Genomic DNA, 25,287 nt, shown 5'->3' with positions numbered 1-25,287 from the left:
ACAATTGGAAGGTGTTCTCTGAATAGTCTTAGTATTAACCATTTTCTGTTTTCTCTGCAAATAGTGTTTCCCAATTTACTGATGATTATTTAGCTAAGTTAGCCTATATTCTATTATTCAGAAGCACTTAACATTTTTTATAAGCAAATATTTATGTCTTTGAAATTTTTGAATTTTCTATCTAGACTAGAAAGGTGTCTCAATTTCTAGTTGATTATATGATACCTTAAATATTCTTCTAAAACCTGTTTTATTTCCTTAGATTTTAATGTCAATAGAAATGGTTTTGATGTGGGGTAGATATCCAACTTTATTTTCTTACAGATTATGTAGTCAATTCTACAGTCATTACATTTGAATTGGTTACCAGATTTATCATTTATTATATTCCCTTATATATCGCAACGTATTTTCTCAGACTTCCAATGTTTATCGATCCAGTCTTATGCTAATATTATGTGGTTTATATTTTGTATAGTAAGGTTAGCTCCTCTCAGTGTCTTTTTTAGTATCATTTGGGACTATTCTTAGATAATCAATTAAAATATAACTTTAATTGATGTTATCACTGACTCGATGGACATGAGTTTGGCTAAACTCCGGGAGTTGGTGATGGACAGGGAGGCCTGGCGCTGCGGTCCGCGGGGTTGCAGAGTCGGACATGACTGAGTGACTGAACTGAACTGAGTAGTTTTAGAATTGATTTTTATGGTATTAAATAATTCCATTCAGTAACATGATGTGTTTTTCTACTTATTCAGATTTTGTTTATTTTAATTGGAGTATAGTTAATTTATAACGTTTTGTGAGTTTCATTTGTACAGCAGAGTGAATCTGTTACACACATATCCACTCCTTTGGTTCTCTTTTCATATAGGCTTTTAGAGTTTTGAGTAGAGTTCCCTATACAGTAGGTCCTTGTTAGTTAGTTATGTTTTATATGTAGTAGTATGTATGTGTCAATCCCAATCTTCTAATTTATCCCTCTTCTCCTTACCCCCCAATAAGTTTATTTTCTGTATCTATAATTCTGTTTCTGTTTTGTAGATAAGTTAATTTGTAGCCTTTTTTTTATATTCCACATAAAATTGGTATCATATGTTTATCTTTCTCTGACTTAAACTATAATTTAAAAACAGGTCATGAATTTCTTTAATGCATGGATCTGTGCCTAAGACTTCTTTATGGCCAAATATCTATTAATTTGTGTTGAATATGAGTTTTTTCTATGTGGAATTATCAAAGATCATGATGAATACTCAATTAATGTCATGTAGTTTTCTTTTTAATTAACAAACTATTCCAACTTTAGAAGTTCTAGGAACTGTCACTTCTAAAGTTGCATTATGCTTGTTATAGTTATCCTTTTTATTCTTGTTGGGTCTCCCCCCTCCCCTGCCCCGGATTCTGTTGTATTATCATTTTAAAGTTATTATGTGGATTTCTCAGAATCAGAATGCAGTTTTCCCCCAAAATGTTGGATAGAATTTTGAGTGTTGTTTATAGCTAATACAGTGGGCTATCCTTTGGGAGATGAAATTAATTATCATACATCTTTGTATTATGATAGATCTTATCTTTCTAAGATCAGATTATTTATGATAATTAGCCATTTTTGTGAAGTAGGGGGAATCTTTTGAAGAAAAACTCAAGAGTGAGACTAGCCACTTCTTGGTCTCTGGCTTCCTTATTTGACACCTTGTTAGTACTTAGGTGCTTCTTCCCAAATAGTGTCTGGATTTTCTATATTTCTGGGTTTATAACTTGGCCTAACATGTATTCTTGCCTGGAGAATCCCATGGTCGGAGGAGCCTGTTAGGCTATAGTCCACGGGGTCTATAGTCCACGGGGTCGCAAAGAGTCGGACACGACTGAGGACTTCACTTCTTCTTCTTCTTAACATAGTTAATTAGATCATGTGTGTATAATAGGCTGTTTCTTTTAGGCTGTTGGAATATTACGATTTTTTAAGAATAAATTTTCTTTGCATTTTTAGCCTGTGTTAAAAAATATTTTGGCTTTCTTTGTTAAAGGATAATATTTCTTCTAGAAAATTTATGTTTGGGTCTGTTTACTCTATTTAAACCCCTAACTTGTTTATTTTAAAATTTAATTTGGATAAAAGAAAGATTCTGTGTTGTTTTTTTTTTAATTGGGATTGAAATTTAGCTTTCTGGATTTCTCCCAAGCTATATTTCCATTTAAAATTAAGTGTTCCCAATCTCTGAACTTAAGCAGTTGATAAATATCATAAATTAATTTCTGAATTCTTTGGCCCTTCTTGAAGTTAATTCTTATTCTTTATATACTTTTTCCCAGAAATATACTGTCAGTTTCCAATAGTTTTTTATAGATTTAAATGGACAGTATCTAACCACATAGAGTAATTTCTTTATTAGTGAAGCAGAAATAAATACGTGAATAATGTCAGCCTAGGAATAAACATGCAGAAAACTGCTATTACAAATGACTTCAAATGTTACAAAATATGTGTAATGTTTGTGAAAGGAGAGAATGGGAGATGATGGCCTGTAAAGGAAAGGAAGGGGTAAGGAGACAGAATGCATGAAGCTGGCAGGCTGAGCTCACTCCCTGAAGGTTGCCCACACCTCCTGTAACTTGTCTGGGAGATAGCAATGTTGTTTATTTGCTCTCCGTTTAGTACCAAAGCTGCTGGTGCCTCACTATGAAACCTTCTAAAAGACTGTTAATAGAAGCTTTGAAGACAGCAGAATCCATTTGTATTTTCTGTAGAAATATATTCATTATGCCTATTAGATGTTTTTAGTATCGATTCATACCTTTTAATTATTCATCTATTCATACCTTTTCTTTAAAATTGACAAATTCTGGTCTTCTGAAGGGGTGATTGCATTGCAGACTCATTTAAGCTAATCTTAAAAATGCAGAAAAGATGTTATGGAGTTTTTAGGAAAGAGAAGGACTCCAGCTAATAATTAATTTATTTGTTTTTAGGATCTGTGGTTGTGGTTCTGGAGAATCTGGCTGTGCTGTATGTGGATGTTGCAAGGCTTGTGCAAGAGAATTGGATGGTCAAGAGGCAAGACAAAGAGGAATTCTTGACGCAGTGAAAGAGATGATACCTTTAGATCTTCTGTTAGGTAGTAATTCTGATAGTTTAAATGATTCCTTGTAGACGTGTTAAAGAACTAAGGTAATAGTTGATTATGCGATACTGCTTGTTTGGTAACTGACAATTTGTCGTTGATTAAGGGATGAGTTGCTTTTTTGCTAAAATTCTTGCAGTAAAAATCATTTGTGTTTTAGGCAATGTTTTTGTTAGCTTATTCTCTTGAATTTCATTTAGTTCTGTCATATCTATTATGAAACTAATTGATTGATTGTCATCATCCAGCTGTCCCAGTGCCCGGGGTTAACATTGAAGAACACCTTCAGTTACGCCAAGAAGAGAAACGGCAACGTGTAATCAGGAGACACAGATTAGATGAAGGAAGAGGTAAGATGTAGCTGCAGAGAAAATATGTATGAAAATCCATTTTCTTACACTGAGACCACTTAGAAGTTAATAAAATAGGCTGATTTGGTAAGAAATTAAAATTAGTAACATTCTAGTAACTTATGAAAGTGATGTGAAAATATTTCGGGTTTTACAGTTGTGCTAATACATACATTTATTTAAGTAGTGTGTCTATGGTGTAAGTCACCCATGTTAAGAATTGTGCCATATGACAGGCATCAAAAACTATTATCAATGGCAACCTTTAGAAAAAAAAAACCAAATTCTAAGAACTCTCCTTCACTCATATTTAGATGCATCTACTTAACTATGAATGCCAAATTAGTATTTTAAGTTCTGCTTTCTTACTCATTTACAATCACTATCATTTGGACATGGTCTTACCACTCTTCCTTCCAGTTTACTATATAATTACGCTTTTATGTATCTTTCTGGAAAAAAGCTTATTCTCGTTATGTACAAGAAGGGTAAGTTAGAGGGTCTGCAGGTTTTAATTGCAAAGATAGATATTTATTTTTTCCCTGTTGTTCTGGACCATTTCTCAGCCTGAAAAATATGTTTAACAGTGATTATAAATATTTTAGTATATATTCAACAAGCAGAGATAAATATAAGTATTACTGAAGTTATTGTTGTCCAATAGATTCTTTTCTTTGCAGAATTAAGACATATTGTTACGAAGGTCTGTGATTTTATTTCTCTGTTAGGTAAAATCTTAATTAGAAATATTTAGTGATACTGTATATTTTAATATTTATTAGAATGGCATGCTATTTGATACAGGAGATAAAACGTTTTACTCATTGAACCATCATTACAGACTTTTTAGGCATTCCATTTTTATAATATAAAAGGGGGTAAGTATAAAATGTGTAGCACACATAGTAAATTCTTTTTAATGAAAACTCAGGTCAAAAACATCTGCTTAGAACTTGAAAATTGTCCTTTATAGTGTCTAATAAGCAATGTTGAGGAATTGATCCAGTGAATATTTGTTGTTAGTTTGGCTTTGTTTACATAAAGTCATTGCCATTAAATGATATTTTAATGAGACTAATGTAAATATATACTGTTGTTTATGTTATATAAATGTATGGGACGGTTGCATAGTAAATGTTTTGTAGAGAATGTGGTAAAATTTAAGTTCTGATGCATGGTAATTAAGTAATAATTCCTTTTATATTGATAGTGTGATTTACTCAAGGTTAAGTATCGTGATGGATTTACCACCTGTTTTTTTCTTTTTTTGGAGATGTTAGATTGAATCATACAAAATCACCTACAAAACCCCCACTTGCCTATGTTTCAACCTAAGTATAGCAAATCCGTATGATGACATTTAATTACTTGCCTAATGTGTATCTTAGTAATTTTTTACCTTCCTCTGTCAAAATATATTCTCTTGGTACAGTATATTTCTGTATATCAGAAGCAATAAAAGAATATTGATTATGCACTGGTTATTCAACAAAACTTTGTGATTGCAGAATATTCTTTTGCATATATTTTAAGATGTATCACGGACCTTTAAAACATATACTCTAACCCTTTCAAGTTTAAAAAAACTCCTTTATTAAATATTTATGGAAATTAGATTATTCTGTCTGTTTCAACAAGCTTTCCAGGTGATTCTGAGGGTGCCAGAGTATGAGAACCGCTACTCTAGGCGGTAATGTTCAAAATTTGTTCCGTGGACCTTCACCCTCAGAATCGCCTGGGCCTCCTGCTTTCCGCCTGCCTGAGGGTCTTCAGTACAGATCTGAGGCGCATATACAGCATCCTAGAATTTCTGTTTGGCACACTGCCAGTGAGGATCGTTAGCCTTGTTTTGTCCTCGTGAGGAACAGGAACGTCAAATAAAGTTTTAGTGTTCCAACTGCCACACATGTATAGTTGGCAGCAGCCCGCATCACCGCCACCCCGCCCCCCCGCCCCCCCAACCTCGGCTTCTACTTGATGCTTTTTAGATAACTAAAAGCAGTCTCTTGGTAATTAGGCTTGTTAGTAGTTGGCTTTACCTGTGTTTAAATTTCAGGCTTTTGGGATTAGATTAAGTTAAATTATCTTAACTTGATTTATCTGTCTCATCCTGCTTACCAAGTTTTTGTTGGCTGTTTTGAAGTTGATCAAAATTTTTGGACCTAGCTCTAGTATTAAAGCCTTACTCATTAACCTCAGGCCTGTTGATGTGGTTTAGCTGCTATCTATAACACAAACTCTTCTGTTGCTATTGAAACCCCCAAGAGCAGTGTGGTCACTACTTTTTGATAATGTTGGAACTTTGTCTTTGTTTTTATGCTATTATTCTTCCAGGTAATACTTTTCTTACATATATATTCTTAGGTACTGATAGTATTCATTTACAGATTTTATTCCAGTGGTGTTTGTGATAATTTTGAGTTTGTGTTTTAGATGAGACAGAACAGAGTTGATTGATATTTAAGTCTCTGAGACTGGTTTAACAAGTAGAGTGCTTGTTCAGTTTGATTTTTAGCAGAACTCTTAAGTCATCAGGTCTCCTGGGTGATTATATCAGTGCTCTTATCTTTATATTCCTTCTCAGCGCTCTGTTGGAAGGAAAGCTATGCTCAAATAATGCTGTCTACCTTTCGTTCTCCCCACCCCACCAAATGTCAAATCAAAGTTTCATGATTGTGAACTGTTGGTAAACATGTTACGTCCTTTGCCCGGGACAGTCCCGTTTTATGCCTCCCGTTTGCCTGGGACAGTCCTGTTTTATGCGTACAGTCTGGACATGTTACTTACAGTGCCATCTTTTACGTTTTATAATTAGCCTAACTATATTGCATGGTGGTTGAGAGTATAGGTACTGAAGTTAGACTTTGGTTCATATCCTGGCTTCTTAACTTTTACTTGGAGTATAACCACTCTGAATCTCAGTTTCCTTACCTTTAAAATGAGGATTCATGTCAATGTATGGCAAAAACCACTACAATATTGTAAAGTAATTAGCCTCCAACTAATAAAAATAAATGAAAAAAACAAACAAACAAAAAAAAATAAAATGAGGATTGCAACTGTCCTTACTTAAGTCAGGACAAGGATTAAGTGATGTGCATGAAAATACCTGACACATTTACTCAGCTCTAGGGAAACATTTGCTGGTGGTAAGGATGGTTATGATGAGGGTGCTAGTGATGGTGGTGGGCTGTTTAATAAACTTCTGTTCTCTTTGCATTTGATTCTTTTCCTGCTCTGGCTTCTACTTGGTTGCTTTCCTCACGACTTGGGATGCTCATCACAAATTTTGATTATTATTAACAAAACCCACTACATCTTCTATAAAATAAAGTGATTCCATTTTGATTAGGAAAAAATCAGTTTCCCATGCTTACAAATTAGAATGTAAAAATAAATGTGTTATAGTCGCTCCAGTTTCAAGGGGGTTGAAAAGTCATTGCTATTGACTTTTAAGCCTCAAAAGCCATTGTTTTCTTGATCTGACCTATTGAATCCAGTATCAGCTGATATAATGCTATGCACATTAAAGTCCCTTTTTAAATCAAAATATTATGACACACCTAGAAAACATGAGTAAGAAAAAATACCAATGTAAATTTTCATCCAAAGATAACTGCCTTAGAATTTTGGTATACTTGAAGTTTTTCTATGTATATTTTTTTTTGTTTAGATATTTTATATCATTTCATACTGTGATGTATATTGGTATGCTGTTTTTTCCCCTTGATGATTGCAGCATAAATTTTTCTGTGCCTTATTGCAATACCATATTAAAGTATTATAGGAATTTAGGTTAAAGGTTTTCTAAAAACATAGCCTTTAATTGAATTATTACTTTAATTCTTGGTCATCTGCTAGTCAGGTTTTATACATTTCCAGTTATAATCACTGACTGAATTTTATTTTATATATTTGCTTAATGTTATGGTATATACATTTTAAAAATTTTCTAGCAGTTTTTTTCCTTGCCTTCCCATTCTCTTTTATGAAGCAAATGAGGTTTAGCCTACCAGGTATATCTCTGTATCCTACTCCATTGAAATAGAGTCATGTGCAGATATCAACACTTATGTAAAAGTTTAGGCAGTTTACTTACAGAAGTGATACTGTATTAAATATACAGTTGTTTGCAGCATCTTTTCCCCACTTTACAATACAGCATGAACATGTACTATATCAGTGAGTATGGACCTGCCCCATTCTGTTTAATAGCTGCATAACATTTCATAATCTGTCTATACCACAGATTATTCAACTATTATTTTATTGATGGTCATCAAGATTATTTTCAGCATTTTGTGGATTTTGCTATAATAAATATTCTTTAACTTGTAGCCATATGTAGTGGACTTCTTATTTATATAGTAGAGCTTACCAGTGATAGAATATGCGGGCCAGAGAGTGTACCTGTTTTAAATTTTAACATGTATTTCAAATAATTTTTTAAGTATTATGGGAATTTATCTTCTCAAGACTAATATATGAGTGGTGTTTTCCTCTAGCACCACCTGCCTTATATTATTTTTAATTTTTGTAAAATGTTGATGAATGACGTTTTGTCATTGCTAATTTAAATAGCACAGAAGCACTTTTTTTCTTCATAAATTTTGTTTCAATGGCTTACTATTTTTCCTCTGAGAGAAGATACCATAGTTTTTTATTAACTCTTCTTCTTTTTGGATTGTTTTAAATATTTTGTTATAATTACAAGTTCTTAACATTTTTGAGCTGAAATCTTTAAAAAAAAATTTCAGTTTTCCTTAGGACAGATTTCTGGATATGTAATTACTGGCCCAAAAGATAATAATAATCTTAGGTTCTTAAATGGATTACCTGTAACTTTCTGAAGGGAACTCCTTACTTCCCCACCTTCAAGATTTGCTACCTGCCCCTCCAATATGCTCAATTTTCTCTCAGCATACTGGAATAATTTCTTCTTGAGTTTTGTGTAAACTCTTTATCAGTCATTAGACTGTAAGCTTCCTGAGTCAGAGATGGTGTCATAATATTTGTCCAAGTGTTCCTAGGACCTGTGCCTGAAGTTGGTTATTTAATGTGTCTTTGTCAACTAATTGACAATATTTCATGGACTTCTCATCACTCTCTGCAGTGAGGCTTAATAGTATCAAAAGTCATTAATTATCTCTTTTGTATATTCATCTCCAAACTCGTTTCCTACTACTCTCTGCCTGATAACCTTATACTCCATCCATTTCAGCTGTTTTTTTTTAATGACCATATAGTAACATTGTTGATGTCTTCCTGCTTTTATAAATCCTATTCCTTTTACCTGGAATGCCCTCTTTTCTCTTCTTTCTCTCTTGGCAAACCTTTTCTCATTCTTTGAAACTTCTTTAGTTCACCAAGTTGATTTGATTACTTTTCATCCGTCAAGATACAGTATGTACAGATTTCCTTTACAACATTTATCAGAACATATTGCAATTCTTTGTTTCTGTTCTGTCTTTCCTGGTGGACTGAATTTGAATGAAATCTGTGTCTTTGTCATTATATCTGTGATACCCAGCATCTGTGACACTGAAGATAATAAAAAATCTTTGATGAATAAATGAGTGACTTAATTACGTAAGAAAAATTATTTTAGTCCATGGGATACAGAGTATTTTAGAACCTGGTAACCTGATAGTATAAATGGTAACTAAAGTTGAGTTTGCCTGATGTACTTTCTATGTGTGATTGCTTGTAGGCCTTCTGTGTTTATGTACAGAAAGGTCTCTAAAAAGATTGAATTTATGAGAAGCTAAAGAAATAATATCTTTTCTGAAAGAAATAATATCTCAGGCAGACCATAGGAATTAGAAGATGGTAATACAGCTTAATATTATTGTTATTTTAATATTTGCAATTCTTTTGTGTAGTTAGAAAGTGTCTCATATACTTTTTAGAGTGATTTATATTATCTGCTTTAGTAAATCAATTGGAAAATAGGGCAAATGGATAAGAACATGTTCATATTTGAAATGTGTCTCATTTTGTTACATTTTAAAGGTGAAGCTTAGTTTATATAATCTTAGTTTGAAAATGATTGACACTGTGTTAATAATATTTAACTCTTCTGTTAACATTAAATTGGCATATTTCTATCTATAGTAATCATAAGCTATATTATTCTTGGTGTTTCATAGAATTGATGCTGCTTATGTTTTTTCCTGTATCTAGAGACATATTTAAAAATATTTTTTCTACCCATTTTTAATGTTTAATGCAGGGTATTTTGGTATTTAACATGACATTTTTCAAAGTTTATTACAGAGCAATAGTTTAAGTTTGCCCCATTGTTAGAAAAATTAGTTATAGCTAAAGATCTATAGAGAATAACAAAGAAATTTAATTTAAAATGTTCAGTATGTATATACTGTCAGTTTCCTTTTCAAATACTGGTAACTCCTTAACTGTCAAATTTACTATTTCGAAATTTGTAAGCGTTTTTGATATTGCTAAAACTCAAGGAAACTGTAGTTCTGTTCTATAAGAAAATAACTAAAACTTTAAGGTATAAAGCTTTATTTTCAAGCTAAGCAGTAATGGGGAAAACAGTTTTTTAATTTTATTGAAATTAATTTGGCTATAAATTTTTTCTTATATATTATATAAGTAGAAATGACTGTAATCTTTGTCAGTACATAGTTATGTATAGTGTTATGTACATAGAGGGGCTTCAGAAAGAAATTATGAGAGAATGGTTAATGTTTCAAAAATGTAACTGGGTTTAGATTCCCTTCTTTATCATCAGTGTGAAATTGAGCTATCCTTGTGTCTGATTTTGTGTATGTGGTTACAGAAATCATACATAAAGTTAGATTTATGTTTTTAGAAAATAAAATACAGCTTACAAAATACTATCTTTATAAAGCAGTGATTTTGCATATATATATACACACATGTATGTGTGTGTGTATGTATGTATACGTATTATATATGTGATATAAAAATGTGTGTGTATATAAATATGTGTATCTCAGATCATAAGAATTTTTTGTTTTGTTTTTGACAACCTGTTTTCTTTGACAAAATATAGTTAAATTAATAATCTCTTGGTTTTATATCAAGATTAACATGGGTATTAAATCTTGAAGACCTTGTTAAACTTTAATCATTAATTTAAGAGTGAGTTGGTTTTTTGTATTTTAAAAAGAAATATATTTATTTTTAATGAATATATGGTTTACTAAGTGTGAATATATGTGATGTTAAAAGATTTATAGGAAAATTTGATATATTCTGTTTGAACTCTATGATTACCTATTTGAGACTATTAGTAACTACCTAGTAATATTATAAGTATAAAAGATTAGAATTTGTACTTCATTAACTATATCTAAGATACTAAAACTTGTGTGTGGAATAGTGAATAGGTTATGGTTGGGAGCGGGAAGTTAACGGAGGGGACTTGGGAGAAAAGTATGATGTCCCAAACTTTAATTTCCATGCTTTTTGGGTTGAATTACTTTTGTTCATTGTAGTGTTTTATTTTGTGAGCTTTTCTATGCACATACAAAATGTTTCTCCTCAGGCCCCCTTGTATTTGCTGGTCCTATTTTTATGAACCACCGAGAACAGGCTCTAGCCAGACTCAGATCCCATCCAGCACAGCTAAAGCATAAGCGGGACAAGCACAAAGGTATTTGGTCTTCTTCTCAACTAGGCGGGATGCTTTCCCAACTTCTGCCACTTATTTGAGTATTGTCTCTGGGAAAATGCACAAACCTAATTCTTCTACTTTGCTTCTATCATTGTTATATAGCCTGAGGAGAAAGAACATGCTGAAAGTATACTGTTTGTCAATGACTGTCAATCTTATTTTACTGTATTTTTTTGTTAACTTTAATAAAAAGAAGACATTTTACAATGTATCTTTTTCTTTTCCATTTCTTCTCAAATTTCCTAAGGTTAAGGAAAGGTGGAAAAAATAATTACGGCTCTCTGTTTTATATATTTTATTATCTGCTCTTAGATGACTGTCACCTGGCATTTTGCAATCCTTTTTTCTTTTTTTAATGCTGTTCATTTGCTTCAGAATTAACAGAATTGCTAAATTCATTGTATAAAGTGATAATGAGTTAACCTCTATGATGCTTCCTTTGTTTTAATATAAAAGTTTATATATATAATACACATGATTTATTTGATATTTGAGGTTTAAAAGTGATAGATGTTAGTGAGGAGTAGACCTACTCTGGTCCTCAGAAACTGTCATAGATCTCGACAAATCTTGAGTGACTGGGAATATCTTGCTGTATAATTCTTTGAGATCTGAGTTCTAGATTAATTAAAAATATTCCTAAAGCAAGAATTTTTTAAACAAGAAATTATGGGTCAACTGAGATCAGGAAAGAATTTAACGCAGGGAACTTAGAAATTTATGTGTAAATTCTGCCTTGAATTCCTGGCATGTGAACCGGCCACTCTTGAAGTAGTACAACTTATACTTAATATTTTCTTAAATGCCTGAAATGAACCCTGGAAAGTAGAGCAGAAGATTTTAAAAACACATATTCTGTGCAAGTTAACCTAACTAATATTTTCTCTTTTTGGGGGTAGGGCTACAGAACTGTTGCAGACTAATTTTCTTTTTAAACTTTCACATGCAATATATTGTAATCAATTTTATTTTTATTTGCCTGTTTCAGTCTATCAGTTTGTCACTCAAGGCAAAAATGTAAAACAAAACAAACCCCTGTTTTTAGTTAAACCACAAGTAGAGATCTATTCAAATTATATTCTGCAGGAATAAAAATTGAGATTAGTTTAAATCTAATGTGATTAACCATAGTAAAATTTGTGATTGTTTTATTTACTGGATGCTCTTAACAGTGCCATTAATATTTAAATCTAAGGAATACTATTTGGGGTATGCTATGCAAATCATTTTAGTTATTGCCAGAATTTCTGATCTCATATTTTCCACTATGCCAGTATTAGAGACGCTTTTATCAGGTCTTTTTCTCACCAATTATATGAAAGTAGAGTTCTCCAGTACTTTACCTGAGATTCACTATTTATATTTCAAAGAGCAGTTTAAAACTTTTTCAGCTCCATGTTAGTATGTTATAGACAGTCATCTTTGTGGTTTTTTTCCCCCAGAATTTAAAATAAATGCTAAAGAAGGCCAAGCTTACAAATTTAAAACAGACTTTTTATGATGTCACACTGATTAGCTATAGAACTATTCAACTTCCATCTTGTCTGTAACGGGGTTATTTAATGAGACTGTAGCAACCCCTTTGGAAGGACTGATTTTGTAGTATTATACAGTTAGGGCCATTTTTTTTTTTAAATCATCAGATTGTATGGTTTTATAGAATGAAATAGCTTCATTTCCTTAACACCAAAATAACTTTAAAGTATAAGTAATATTTTATCAAATGGTGTCCCATTTTATGTGGAAGGTGTTAACTTACCACTCACTGTAAACCCACAGGTTTGCTTTTTGTTGCTCCCTTTGCGTTTTCTGTTCCTATCATTTAATCCCCTTGCCAGAGACTGCTTTTACTCTTGCTGCATATAGTCATAGTCTTTTAATAAATTTCTTTTCCTGTATAAATTTTTTTTTCTCTTGTGTCTCACTCTATTTATCTTCCACTGAGAAAGTCACTGTATTAATTGCTGTGTTCTACCTTACATTTAATTATGTTGGTGGTACAAATTGTAGGATAATAATGATTTAAATCTTCTAGACTGTGACATTTTTGTGGGAGTGTGTGGAGGGTAAGAACTATGGATTTATTGTAAACAAGTGAGTTCTAAGATGGAAAGTTGGAGAGCTTCTGGCTGATTGGAGAGAATTCAGAGAAGGTCACAGGATCTGTCAAATTTTCAGGCAAATTTTGACCAGAGGCCAGTAGTGCATAAGACTGAATCAATACATATAACATATAGTATTTAAAGAATGTAACTATAGATTACATTTTAAACAGTTATCTGAATTAACATTTGTTATAGCTATTCAGTGCCTTACATAGAAAAAAAAAGATTTTAGTGTACTAGTCTTAGTTAGGAACATTCGAATTGTTCTAGAGGTAGTCTAGAGGTGACTGACATGAAAATCTGAAGGCACTCTCAAAATCATCTCTGTGTTTTACACCTATTTTCTGTAGAGAAATGGTATGGTGTAATGGAAATACGGCCTTTGGAACTAGGCCTCAGTTTTAATCCTGTTTTTCATTTACTACAACTGTGTGACCATTCATAAATTTCTTAACCTCTTTGGTTTCAGTTTCCTTATTTCAAAAATAGGAATAATAATTCCAAACTGAATATGTTGATATGAAGATTAAATTGATATATATGTGTGTGTATATATATATGTATATATATTCTTTGCAAATAAAAATTCTCCATGAATAGTAGCTTAAATTCTTCAAATTGAATTCTTTGCTTTCTCTTTTAGAATTATCTTAAAGGTACAAAATTTGAGATTTGTTAAATGTGTAATTAGTTTATTTTATCAAAAGATTTAAGATGTCAGCCATTTGATGGTGGTAAAATACGTGAGCCTTATTTTTGATCCATTTCTAAAGCTGCTCTACTATTTATTATTTTGGGCTGGCTACTTAACCACTCTAAAGCCTTGGCTTTCCCAACTGCAAAATGGAATAACAATATCTATATCATCAGATTACGGAATTGATTAGGGAGAGCGACAGTAGTGAATATTGACTGAGCACTTTTCATACATTATTGCACTTATTTCTCATAAGAACCTTGTGATGTGATGTGCCATGTTAAAAAGATCCAATGTCAAAATTAAAAAAAGAAAATTTTTTTAAAAGAGGGAGAAGATCCAGCATTCCAGTTTTCATAAAACTGGCAAATGAATATATAGAGACTGGAATCCAATCCAAGTCTCTTAGGCTCCAGCACCCAAAAACACTTATCTACTGTGCTATTTAGATTTTCAGTGTTTAGCCAGAGATACTTAGCAAATTGTTGTTTACTACTGCTTTGCTGTTTTATTTTATGACTTTGTTCCAAGTACTCACTGTTCTGTGATACATTCAGCAATATGCATGCTTATAAGATTAGCCCAAAAGTATAGATTTAAATTAAAATTAAAGGTAGAGTCTTTTAGATACTGAATCTTCTTTCCTCTGTGTATGTACAGAAATAAGCATAAATAATGTATATATACATATCATACTTTAGAGACAAAACTTTACAGCTCTCAGAGTTTTAATATCACATGATATATGTATGAGCATATTCATGTTAGGGAAAAGATAGGTGTGCCTAAATGGCCAATTATAAGAATATTTAGGCCTAACTTTCCTAAAAATCTGAGGTTTATTTTATTTCTCCTCATTAATACTTTTCTGAATAATGAATTTGAGCAGGATTAATCTTGCTAAATTTCATTTGCTAATTTTTGAATTTGCACTATACTCTTGACTGTTTAGGTATCTTTTTGCTTTGATAAACTTTTGTAAATTTCTAAATTAATAGAATTGTACTTATTTTTTTAACTGACATAAAATTCCAGATACAGATATAAATATTAAAACCTCTGTCACTGCTGCTGCTAGTGATCAAGAATTTCATCCCTATTTTTTTCTTATAATATTTCACCATCTATAATAATTGACAAATTATTTTTATAGATAAAAGTTTTGTTTAGGTTAACAAAATGTTTCTAGTATTATTTTTTATTTCTAAATGATTGTCATTACTACTCATTTAATAGCTGTGATTTTAATCAGTAAATTACTAGGCTTTTTCTCCCTCTTTCCCTGATGCTGTGTCTCTTTTGTGGGCTTTGTATCTCTATTTAATCTCTATATTCAAGAGAGAGGGCAAAATGCCAAATTGAAAGGTGAAAGCTTTAACTAGGCATCAATACATTTATAGAAAGTGAAATTAAAGTGTAACATTGAATATAGTTAGGTCTGGCACAATTAAATGAACACAGTTTGTCTTCTATGATAAATCAGAGTTGGTTTTAATAATGAGATATTTTAACCAGTTGAGATAAAGCTGTAAAGTTTTTATGTATCCGTCATCTTATTTAAATAGTCTTTGGAAGAGGCTTACTACTTTATGGGTAGGCCCTTGTTTATACTTTACCATTCCACTGTCTTTCCATGATGAAGAGTCTTTGAACTAAGAGTATATTGCATTTTGGATAGAGTGAAACTAAATGTGATTTTTTTTTAATCCCATACTCAAGTACACATTCTTGCAGATTTAATTGGCAAACCTATATTAGATAATTTAGCAAAAGAGGAATCATTATTCTTTATCCTTTTATAGTAAAACCTCTCACTAATTCAGAACTATGATACTTCAGATGCAGTATTTGTGATTTTTTTTTGAGTAAAAATTCAAAATAACTTCTTCCTCTGAATTTTCAGGGCCATACTTTTAAGGGGAAACCTGTCTAAAATCACTAGCTTTTCAAACCAAGGGCTCAAGAAATGAAGGATTCCTTCAGCGTGCCTTCAGCCTCTGGGTCCAGCAATTAATTCTTGTATGTTAAAGGACTTTCATGTTTATGGTACATTTTTATGTAATATAGGCCTATTTTGAAGTATAATGTAGGTAACCACATTTTATTTATTGTAGCATTTAGTTTAATCTATAATCTGTACTGCTTGAAGGTAATAAAACTGAATTTTTATTTAAACGTTCTATAATTAAGACCTTTCCAGTAAGTCATATAGGCCATGTGTTATTCCGAATTAGTGAGGTTTTACTGTCCTAGTGTTGTAAAGAGTTTAAAGTTTTTTAAAATGCTAAAGTCATTTAGTTATAGAAATGGAACTTGTAATTTAGGCCAGTTTTGTCTTACCTTGGATATTACTAAAGATTAGAAATATTAGTAAGGAAAGTATACATGAACATAAAATGATATTATTCTGTTTAGTATTCTAAAATGGATAGTGAAAATACAGAATTATCTTAAAATGTGTGTCTGTAGATCCACATGTGTATCTGCATGTTATACACATTTAACTTAGATTTGCTATATCACAAAGCAATTAACTTAGGCTAGTTGACCTGAAATTCTTTTCAGATTTACATTTATTCCATGTGTAAGGAATTTGAATCTTGATGATACAGAAGTCGTATTTTAGTTCATCTGTAGTATTTGACTGGGAAGGTTCAGCTAACCTTTCTTATTTACACATTCCAAAGAAAGTTGTTATGTTCTGGAATGTGTTTTTAAATTTTACAGTTAAAATGCTAAAATATTTAAAGTTAATGTAGAAACCACGGGGGAGGGAGGGTCTTAAAGCAAGTTTATGGTAGGCAATTTAAGAAGGAGGGCAGAAAGAAGGAATAAAAGCAGAGGGTTTGATTGAGAGTTGTGGTTGGGGGCCAGAAGAAAACCACAAAGCAGACTGGCTGAGGGTCACGGTGGGACAGATGAAATGACTGACAGGAAACCACTGAATTACAGTAATTGGATAAAGCTATTTGATCTTAATAAATTTTTAAAAGTTCAACTGAGTTTAGCAATACTGGTGGACAGAGTAGTCTTCCTAAGATGTGTTTGGGAAATCTAAGTGATTTGCAAGTCAGCTAGAATTTTTTTTTTTTTTAATGACTAGCACTAACAATATCACTAAATTTAAAACAGTTGTTAAATGACTCTGCATGCAGTTATTTTTTATACAAACTAAAATTTCCCATATAAACTTTTACGTGTAGAATTTTGTTATTTCTATAACTCAATGACCCCTTTACATCACGTAACTGATTAGATTAAAAGGCTTATCTGTAACCAGGCCTTATCTGTGTTTTTACTGATTTAGTAGTATTTTGCCAACAGAAGTTATTAGGTTATATTTTCAAAATTGGCTTCTTTGCAGGTAGATTCTTGATCTATCACTTCTAACAGCTGCAGATCCTTCTTGCTTGTTCCTTTTAACATTTTCTCTTGTTTTTCCATAGTAAACTGATTTAAAATTTTATTTTGAAGATGAGTCATGGCTTAATTACAAATTATAACACTTGCAGATGGAAGTGGAGAACGAGGAGAAAAGGATGCAAGCAAAATCACAACATACCCTCCAGGCTCCGTGCGATTTGACTGTGAGCTCCGGGCAGTACAAGTCAGCTGTGGATTTCACCACTCAGGTAGCAGCTGGAACTTTAGGGTATAACCGCATTTTTACAATTGTGTTGAATAGCTTGTTTGTTTAGTTTGGACAAATGTAGCCTGTTAACCATGTGTCAAAAGCTATAGCATCTCTCAAATTTATGAAAGCATATTTATTAGACAATCCTTTTTAATCTGTGTAATGATCGTCTAGAGAGCTGACTTCTCATCTGTCTTCTGATGGACTGATTCTATAACTCAAGTCATGAAATTCCTGAAGATAATTTTAAACTATAATTCTCTGATTTTTTTTATAAGCTGGTCACAAGCTTTGTTACTATTCAGTGGGAAATGTGCATCCACAAATTCCTTTATTGAGAGCTTTTTAAAACATAATTTGAAAACTATTTTGTACCAGTACAGTGTATTAATTTTATAAATAAAATTTTATCTGCTGTTAAATCATTTGCAAAAATCATACATCTTACTTCAGCTTTATTGTGCAATATCTATAAGAAAATATCACTTTTTAAATTAGAAAACTTTTTTTAAATGTTGAAAGTATTTCAGTTCCTACTAAATCATTGGCATTTGGGTTATATAGCTTAAGTTGTACTTTTCAACCTTTATAAAAATAAAAAATTCTTTCTTTGTTGTTCAGTATATTTCCTTATTTGGTAAGGCATTGACAGATATTAAAGTTGTGACAGACATACCGATGTTGTACATAATCGTGCAGAGCTCAGACCCTCTACCTATATAATTATCCTAGATATGAGAGAACATTTTGTATGTAGTTACTCATTATAAAAAGACTTAACAGTTGACTCAGACCAATGTTTTATTAAATGTTAGTGTTATTAAATGGCATTTATAAGTTTAAAGTGTATGTTTTAAAAACATTATGCGTTTTTATAACTTAACAAAAATATTTTACAGAACTAAAATTATATTCTGTTTCTCATTAAATATAAATGTCTTTGCTCCTATTGCCTATTCTTAATGGCTCTACAGATTTTAAATAGTGAAACTTGAACTGCTTTCAATATAGTTGTGATAGAAATATAAAATGCATATAATGAAAAAATAAAGCTCTGAATTTTTATTTCAGTGGTTTTAATGGAAAATGGCGACGTCTACACATTTGGGTATGGGCAACATGGGCAGCTCGGACATGGAGATGTCAATTCCAGGTACTTTAACATCTTTTGTGAAAGTGCTTTTTTTTTTCTTCCTTTCTTTACTTTTTTCCTTTTTTCTTCCTAAATACACATTTCTACACTTGATATAGTATTTATACCACTGTTTTGGAAAGTGTGGCCCATAAATTATTGGTGGTTCTTGATTTTGTGGTTGAATGCTTTTGTGGGGACAAATGATTTTGTAGTTTTAGGAGAGAAGTTGATTTACATTTTATACATTTAAAGTAAGAGTGATTATGATTACCAGGAAATCATACTATATTCTTCAGAATTAATATCTTCTTAAAGGCTGTTCATGGCAATAGAAAAGACAGTGACTATCCCCAAATGGCATTTTAATAAATCAGCAAAGGATATATTAATATTCCTTGATGTTATCTATTTTAAAATTTTAGCCTAATAGTAACATGATGTCATCAAAGTTTTTGAATAATGTTCAAACAAAATGGTCACTCAGAGAAACTGTTTTGACTTATCCAGAATAGTGAAGAACTAATTATGGTAGAGACTATTGGACATATTTTAATATTCATTCTTCCCTACCTCATTTGGTATTGAGGTTTTAGTTGATGACATGACCGTGAAACTAAAGGCTTCATTTTCCCGCCTCCACTGCAAGATGCGGCCGTGTGAACTACAGTGCTGTGTGCTGTTCTGGGTCACTGTTACAGGGAAGGGGGGTACCCTTCCATTTCTCTGTCTCCCCTCCCTGCTTGCTGCCTGGAGTCCCTGCCGGTAGTGGGAGCTGGGGAAGTCATCACAGCAGTCATCAGCTGGAAACTGTCCTGAGGGTGGCAGAGCCACAGGATAGAAACAGTCTGGGTCCCTGACATCATGGGACTTCTGCAGCAGCTCCTTATACTCGGGTGCTCACCTGAGACAGAAGTTCTGTTTGTTTAAGTCCTGGCTTGTTGACTTTCATCCCAGCAGCTGAGTCCATATCTGCTTAATACAATGAGAGTGCTTTGGGTTAGAAGTATGGAAAATTCATCTTTATTAGCTCAGGTCTTCCAAAAAGATCCTAAAGCAGGATTAGATGTACAAAGGGTTTATTGGTAGAAAACTTCTGTGAAAGGGAAGAGAACAGGAATTGGGCTGAGGTAGGTCTGACCCCTGCAAAAGGAAAGAGGGAAGGAGAATGGGACAGGAAGAGTTAGGTTACAGTGCAGTTCTGACTGAGTTTTAGCCAGGCCAGTGGGGTGTCCTCAAGCCAAGGTGACTTTTGGAAGAGTCCCACATTGGGTAGGAGGGCCAGCTTTCATCCTTCACAGTGCTCAGTCACAAGCTGGTAGGTTCCCAGGGGACGAATGGCCTCGTGGACCCAAAGAAACATGGCCTGAGTCTGTCAGTCACTTGTGCTCCCTGCAGCAGGTGGTCTCAGGACCTGAGTGGTCCCCATGTATGGCTGCCCCATCACTGACACCAGGTTTATTTCTAAGTCTGGGGAGATACAGGGCTGTTGCAGGCTAGACATGATTCACCAATCCAGTCTGCCACAGAACCTCCTTTCTTTTTGTCTCTCTGCTCTTGCCTAATTCTTCCATGTATTCATAAGATACCTGCCAGAATCAATTGGAAGTGTATGATTTCTCATTCACATACAGTGAGTCACTCCAGTCATTAAGTAAAATCCAGAATTTTCACTTTATTCTGAAATGAATGCATTACTGTGGCAGGGATGATACCATTTACATAGTAAAGACCAGTGATCCTTAATCCTGGCTGCACAGTAGAGTTGCTTGGGGGACTTCCAAAAATACCATGCCTGGGTTCTAAGTCTAGAATTTTTAAGAGGCCTGTGTGTAGAGGTGGGCATTGGGAGTGAGAGATGGTGGCCACAAGGGTTGGATAGAATGCTAGTATCAGTTTTTCCCTAAAAGCTCTCCACGCTCTAGTGTGCCTCCAGGATTAAGGAAATACTGTCCATCCTAGGGGGCAGGGTCACATCCATGTGCAATGCAGTGCACACAAAATGAGGATGAAAGGAATGTCCTTAGTTACTTTGATGAATGCTGTTACTAATGAGAAGAGATGATTGACGTATCATTGAGTTCAGCTTCTCACTAAAAACACAAGTGAAGCATACATTTGATACTTGTTAAGACATTTATAAAACCAACACAATCTTAGTGACAAGTATTGTGCTTGGAAAGAGCAAAAAGTCTTTAACAGAATTACTTTACCAAATGTCACTGGATATGGCATTTATATATTGGGCATTGGATATCACAGAGTATCAGTGACTTTGCAGGGTTGAGCAGTTAGTGTTACAGGCTTTAGAAGGCAGCAGATATTTTGTTTCGCAGGTTAATAACCATCACTTGTTCAGAGACTGAGACAGGGCTTGTAATTTGTGGGGAGAAGAATTTGGAAGCTTTTTGTTCTGTTTCTCACAGAAGACTCATGACCCAGAAGAGGATTTATTATTATTACCATCATCATCATCATTTTTGCGTTGTTACTTAGCTGGCAGTTATTTTGTGAGTCATGACATAACCTGGGAAAGGTGCTTTACAGTTAGACATGAGAGAGCAGTTAGTCCTGTGTGCAGCAAGGGGGCCACGTCTTCACAAATCAGACTTTGTACTTGGATGTCATTCCACAGAGAAGAGTTAGCAGATAGCTGTGTTTTCTGGTCTTGACTGAGTGGGAGGGAAGTAGTGAAAATCATATCTATGATTAAATTGCAACCCTCAGGTGAATGTGCTGTGTGAAGAATGAACAGAATAAGTTCAAGATTCTGCCACCCCCCCTTGTGGTGTAATGGCTTTTGAAAGGGAAGGCCCTCACCTTGGCTTTTCAAATGAAGAGGGTACCTAAAAACATTGCCTCCTGGTCCTGATCATCACCCAACGAGCACCATACCTTGCCTTGCAGTGACTTGCTCAGGCGACACTATCATAGCAATATGCTAAGTATTTTTAATAGTTTGACTGTATCTTCATGAACTAGGATAGCTTTTAATGTTGAAGTTTATGGCAGCCCACTCCAGTACTCTTGCCTGGAAAATCCCATGGACAGGGTAGCCTGGTGGGCTACAGTCCATGGGATCGCAGAGTCAGACACGACTGAGTGACTTCACTTCACTTCAAGGAGATTAAAGTCTGGTGGGATTTGTCTTAACTGCCCAAAGTCGTTCTTTCCCAACATGTACATTTTCACTCCTGGTTCTGTTGATTGAGTTGTCTCCTTGTGCTGTGGGGAGTGTCAAGCCAGGGCATGCAATGAAATAATGCCTGCACGTTGTAGCTGGTGGATTAAACGAAAACCAGTCAAAACCATCTGTGCTGTAAACATTCTAGTTACCCTGTTTGCCTGGATTTGTGTGGGGTTTGGAAGGCAGGAGTCAGGAACTTACAGATTCCAAAAGGACTTGACCATGTGTATGGAGGAACAGTCCCAAGAGGAACAAAGCCTCAATAGCATACCTATTAACTACCTTACCACAAAGCAAAACATTTATAAATATTTTGTTGAAATAGAGTTGGAAGGTTTTTTTTTAAAGTTTCTTGTAATCAAGTGTTTTTAACCGAAATTTATTGTATAGCACACATTAGTAATGTGTGATGAATGTAAGATAAATATTGTAGTGTGCATGTGCTGAAGGTAGAAACATGTTACTGGATTTCTCTTTACTTCATCAGGCAAGGATGGCTGAGCCTGATTTTGTCACTTGGTGCCTGTGTGACCTTGGCCAGATTAGTTAACTGTTTTTGTGGCTCAGGTTCTTCCTCTTAAATAGGAATAAATGTTTCTCTCAGAAGGTTTTTGTGAGAATTCAGGAAGACAATACGTGTTGTTTTCTTAGCACAAGCACCTAGCTCGTAGTAAATGCTCAATAAATGTTGGCCGTCCCTGTTGCTGCTTTTAAAAGGGGTTGTTGAAACGCTTCTGAGGACTTTTATGCATTCATTCATGACTCAGCCTTCATTTTTGTTTGTTTATATTCTTCAGTATGCTTCTAAATCTCCGAGTTACACATTCTTTTACAATTTTCAGTAAACTTAAACCTGGATGTTGGGAAAGAGACTGTATAGTTTAGATGCCTTTATTCTCCTTTTTTTTTTTTTTGGTAGAATCTTGATACTTCTAATGTTTTTGAGTTTCATCCTTTTCTTGCTTTAATATCCTCCTTCTGTGTTAGTATGCTACACATCTTGGTGTCTGGAACCATTTAGACGAGGTTCAGATCTTTGTTTCATCTCTTACCAACTATGTAACTGTAATTTACTAAGCCTTAGTTTAAATAATCCCATAGGATTGTTAAAGAATTAATATAGTGTCTACAGAATGCCTGTCATGCATACACATACACACATAATTTTTGTTTCCAGTTCTTCCTCTGTTTACCAAATAATTTAATAAATGGACTCTAGTATCATGAAAGAGTTTATTAGAAGAAATGCCACCAACTTTGGGAAAATCCTTTTTAAAGCATGTCTGATCTATACATAGAATTATTTTGATAATCATTGATATATTTTATATGAAAATGCTGCATAAACTGCAAACAGATCAACAGCTTCCTCTGTCCGTGAGATTTCCCAGGCAGGAATTCTGGAGTGGGTTGCCATTTCCTTCTCCAGGGGATCTTCCCAACCCCGGAATAGAACCTAAGTCTCCTGCACTGTAGGTGGTCTCCTGTATTAAAGGCGGATTCATTACCGACAGCCACCAGGGAAGCCCTATAGTTCACCATACAATCCTTTGGCATGGTAATTGGTTATTGCCAAAGCTCATGGTCCCTCAGATTTGAGAACCACTCAGTCTAGCCACACCATTGTGTCCTCAGGTAGAAACGACTACTCCTTGGAGGCAGAGCCATTCTGCTTTCCTCCCCTTTTGTTACTACACATCTTGCTGTTAGTCACCACCTTTCATTCTTTGAAAATGTAGTTTTCACAGTGTTTTCCCAGTCTGAGTCTTACCATGCTCCTGAATGGTCCCGTACAATACAGTCACCCTGATACCTTAGTTAGATCTAGTGAACCTTACTTCCACACTCATGGTGGTCATTCCAGGACCACAATGGATCTGGCATAGCTCTAACTCTGAATTTTTAATTTTAAACAACGCATAATCTGATGACAAATTTTTCTTCTGTTACTTAATATTGCTTTACTTGGTGTTTGGCTGTATCAGTACTTCATTCTCTGCAGCCCTCTACTTTTTTTTACTCTCTAGTATCACTTAACAACCCAAGTTTGAGATTGTCATTCATTTTCGTCACTCTTACCCTTACCAATATCCTCAGTTTTCTCACCCTCTTGATCTTGATGCTAAGGTGTGACAAAACTTCAAGCACGAATCAGTCTACTTATATTTTCTATGTCTAGCTCGGACTTCTGGAAGAAAAGGAAACCACTGTTCTTACACAGATTGTTATGGTTTATAGATTAAATCAGTCCTTCTACAGTAGGCAATGATCCCCTTGTTTCTAGTTTTGAGCTATTTGATTTAAGCCCTTTTGAGAATGTGATGAAGGATATGGGCTGTCTCTTCAGAAAAACAGACATAAGGATATACACTTAAAAGTTGGCTTATAAAATTAAAAGGCTCACAAATTTCTTGAAGCTCACTCTTAGAATTCCTGTAAGTCATTTGGATCTGGGTTTAAAACTTCTAGTCTAAGTTTCTTTTTCTTCCATTCACCACGATACCCTTTCCATAATCTTCAAATCTGCTCCTTACTCATTTCTTCTTGCTCTAAGCCCTTGACTTCTATTCCTATCACAGCAAAAATGAAAACATTAGATGGGAAATTCTTCAGCCCAGCGACTCTACAAAGCTGCCTGCATCCATCCTTCCTCTTTGCTCCCTCTTCACGTTACACTGAAAGAGGGCCTGCTCCTGTCCCCACTCTGAGACCTCTCTGCCTTCTCTGTGGGGGTCTCATTCTGTTTCTTGTCTCCCCTCTGAACTATATCCCCTCGTCTTTACTCTCTCTTTCAACTTATGCAAGTTCTTAGAAAGGACAGAGCTTCCCCTTCAGCTCTTTTTCCCTCTAGCTGTTGGTTTTCCTTTGTTTTTCCCTTTCCTGCTGAGGTTTTTGAAGGGATTTTGTGTAGTCTCTGACCCCACTGTAAGTGCATTCTTTGCTGCATAGTGCCACACCTACCTGCACCAAAGACTTCCTTCTTGCAAAATTGAGTGGTCGCTTGTGTCTGTCTCTGAGGCATTCGATGTGTACAGTATTTCTCTGTTCTTGAAATGACTCTCTACATATCACATTTTCCCAGAGTTCATTCTTTGTTATGTCCTAGATTTCTGTGAGCTATCCTTCCTCTGTTCATACCTAAATTTTAGAAGAAACTTGCAATGAAAACAATCTCTTTTCTCTCCTTGTCTTCCTAGATCTTATTCTCATATCTTAAGTGAATGTTGCCACCATCTACCTGTTACTTAAGCAGAAAATCTTTTTCGCAGCCCCCATCAGCCATTTTCAGAGCCTAGTCAGGTCAGTCCCTTACAGAGCTGTCAAAATGTTCTTTCAGTTCACACTGTTCCTAGTTCAGGTCTTCACCATAACTCATCTAGATTATTGC

General features: G+C 34.1%; 1 protein-coding gene across 13 annotated transcripts in view; it reads left to right on the top strand.

Annotated features, from left to right (window-relative positions):
* MYCBP2 (MYC binding protein 2) overlaps positions 1-25,287 on the top strand; it is a 261,314-nt gene that overhangs the window by 87,986 nt on the left and 148,041 nt on the right. For 11 of the 13 annotated variants that reach the window (XR_006338897.1, XM_043892028.1, XM_043892027.1 and 8 more), the window contains exons 16-20: positions 2,977-3,122; positions 3,377-3,478; positions 11,016-11,123; positions 17,459-17,578; positions 18,652-18,733. Coding sequence is in view for 12 of the 13 variants with exons in the window: in XM_043892028.1 (XP_043747963.1) it covers positions 2,977-3,122; positions 3,377-3,478; positions 11,016-11,123; positions 17,459-17,578; positions 18,652-18,733 (558 nt within the window). In the remaining variant the exon portion in view is untranslated. Of the gene's footprint in view, positions 1-2,976; positions 3,123-3,376; positions 3,479-11,015; positions 11,124-15,164; positions 15,966-17,458; positions 17,579-18,651; positions 18,734-25,287 lie in introns of those variants that run through there. The other 2 variants (XM_043892023.1, XM_043892029.1) reach the window with 2 other exon arrangements.

The sequence above is a fragment of the Cervus elaphus genome, chromosome 30, assembly GCF_910594005.1.
Source record: "Cervus elaphus chromosome 30, mCerEla1.1, whole genome shotgun sequence".
In the NCBI taxonomy this organism is placed as follows: Eukaryota; Metazoa; Chordata; class Mammalia; order Artiodactyla; family Cervidae; genus Cervus; species Cervus elaphus.
This window is presented reverse-complemented; position numbering and strand designations above follow the sequence as displayed.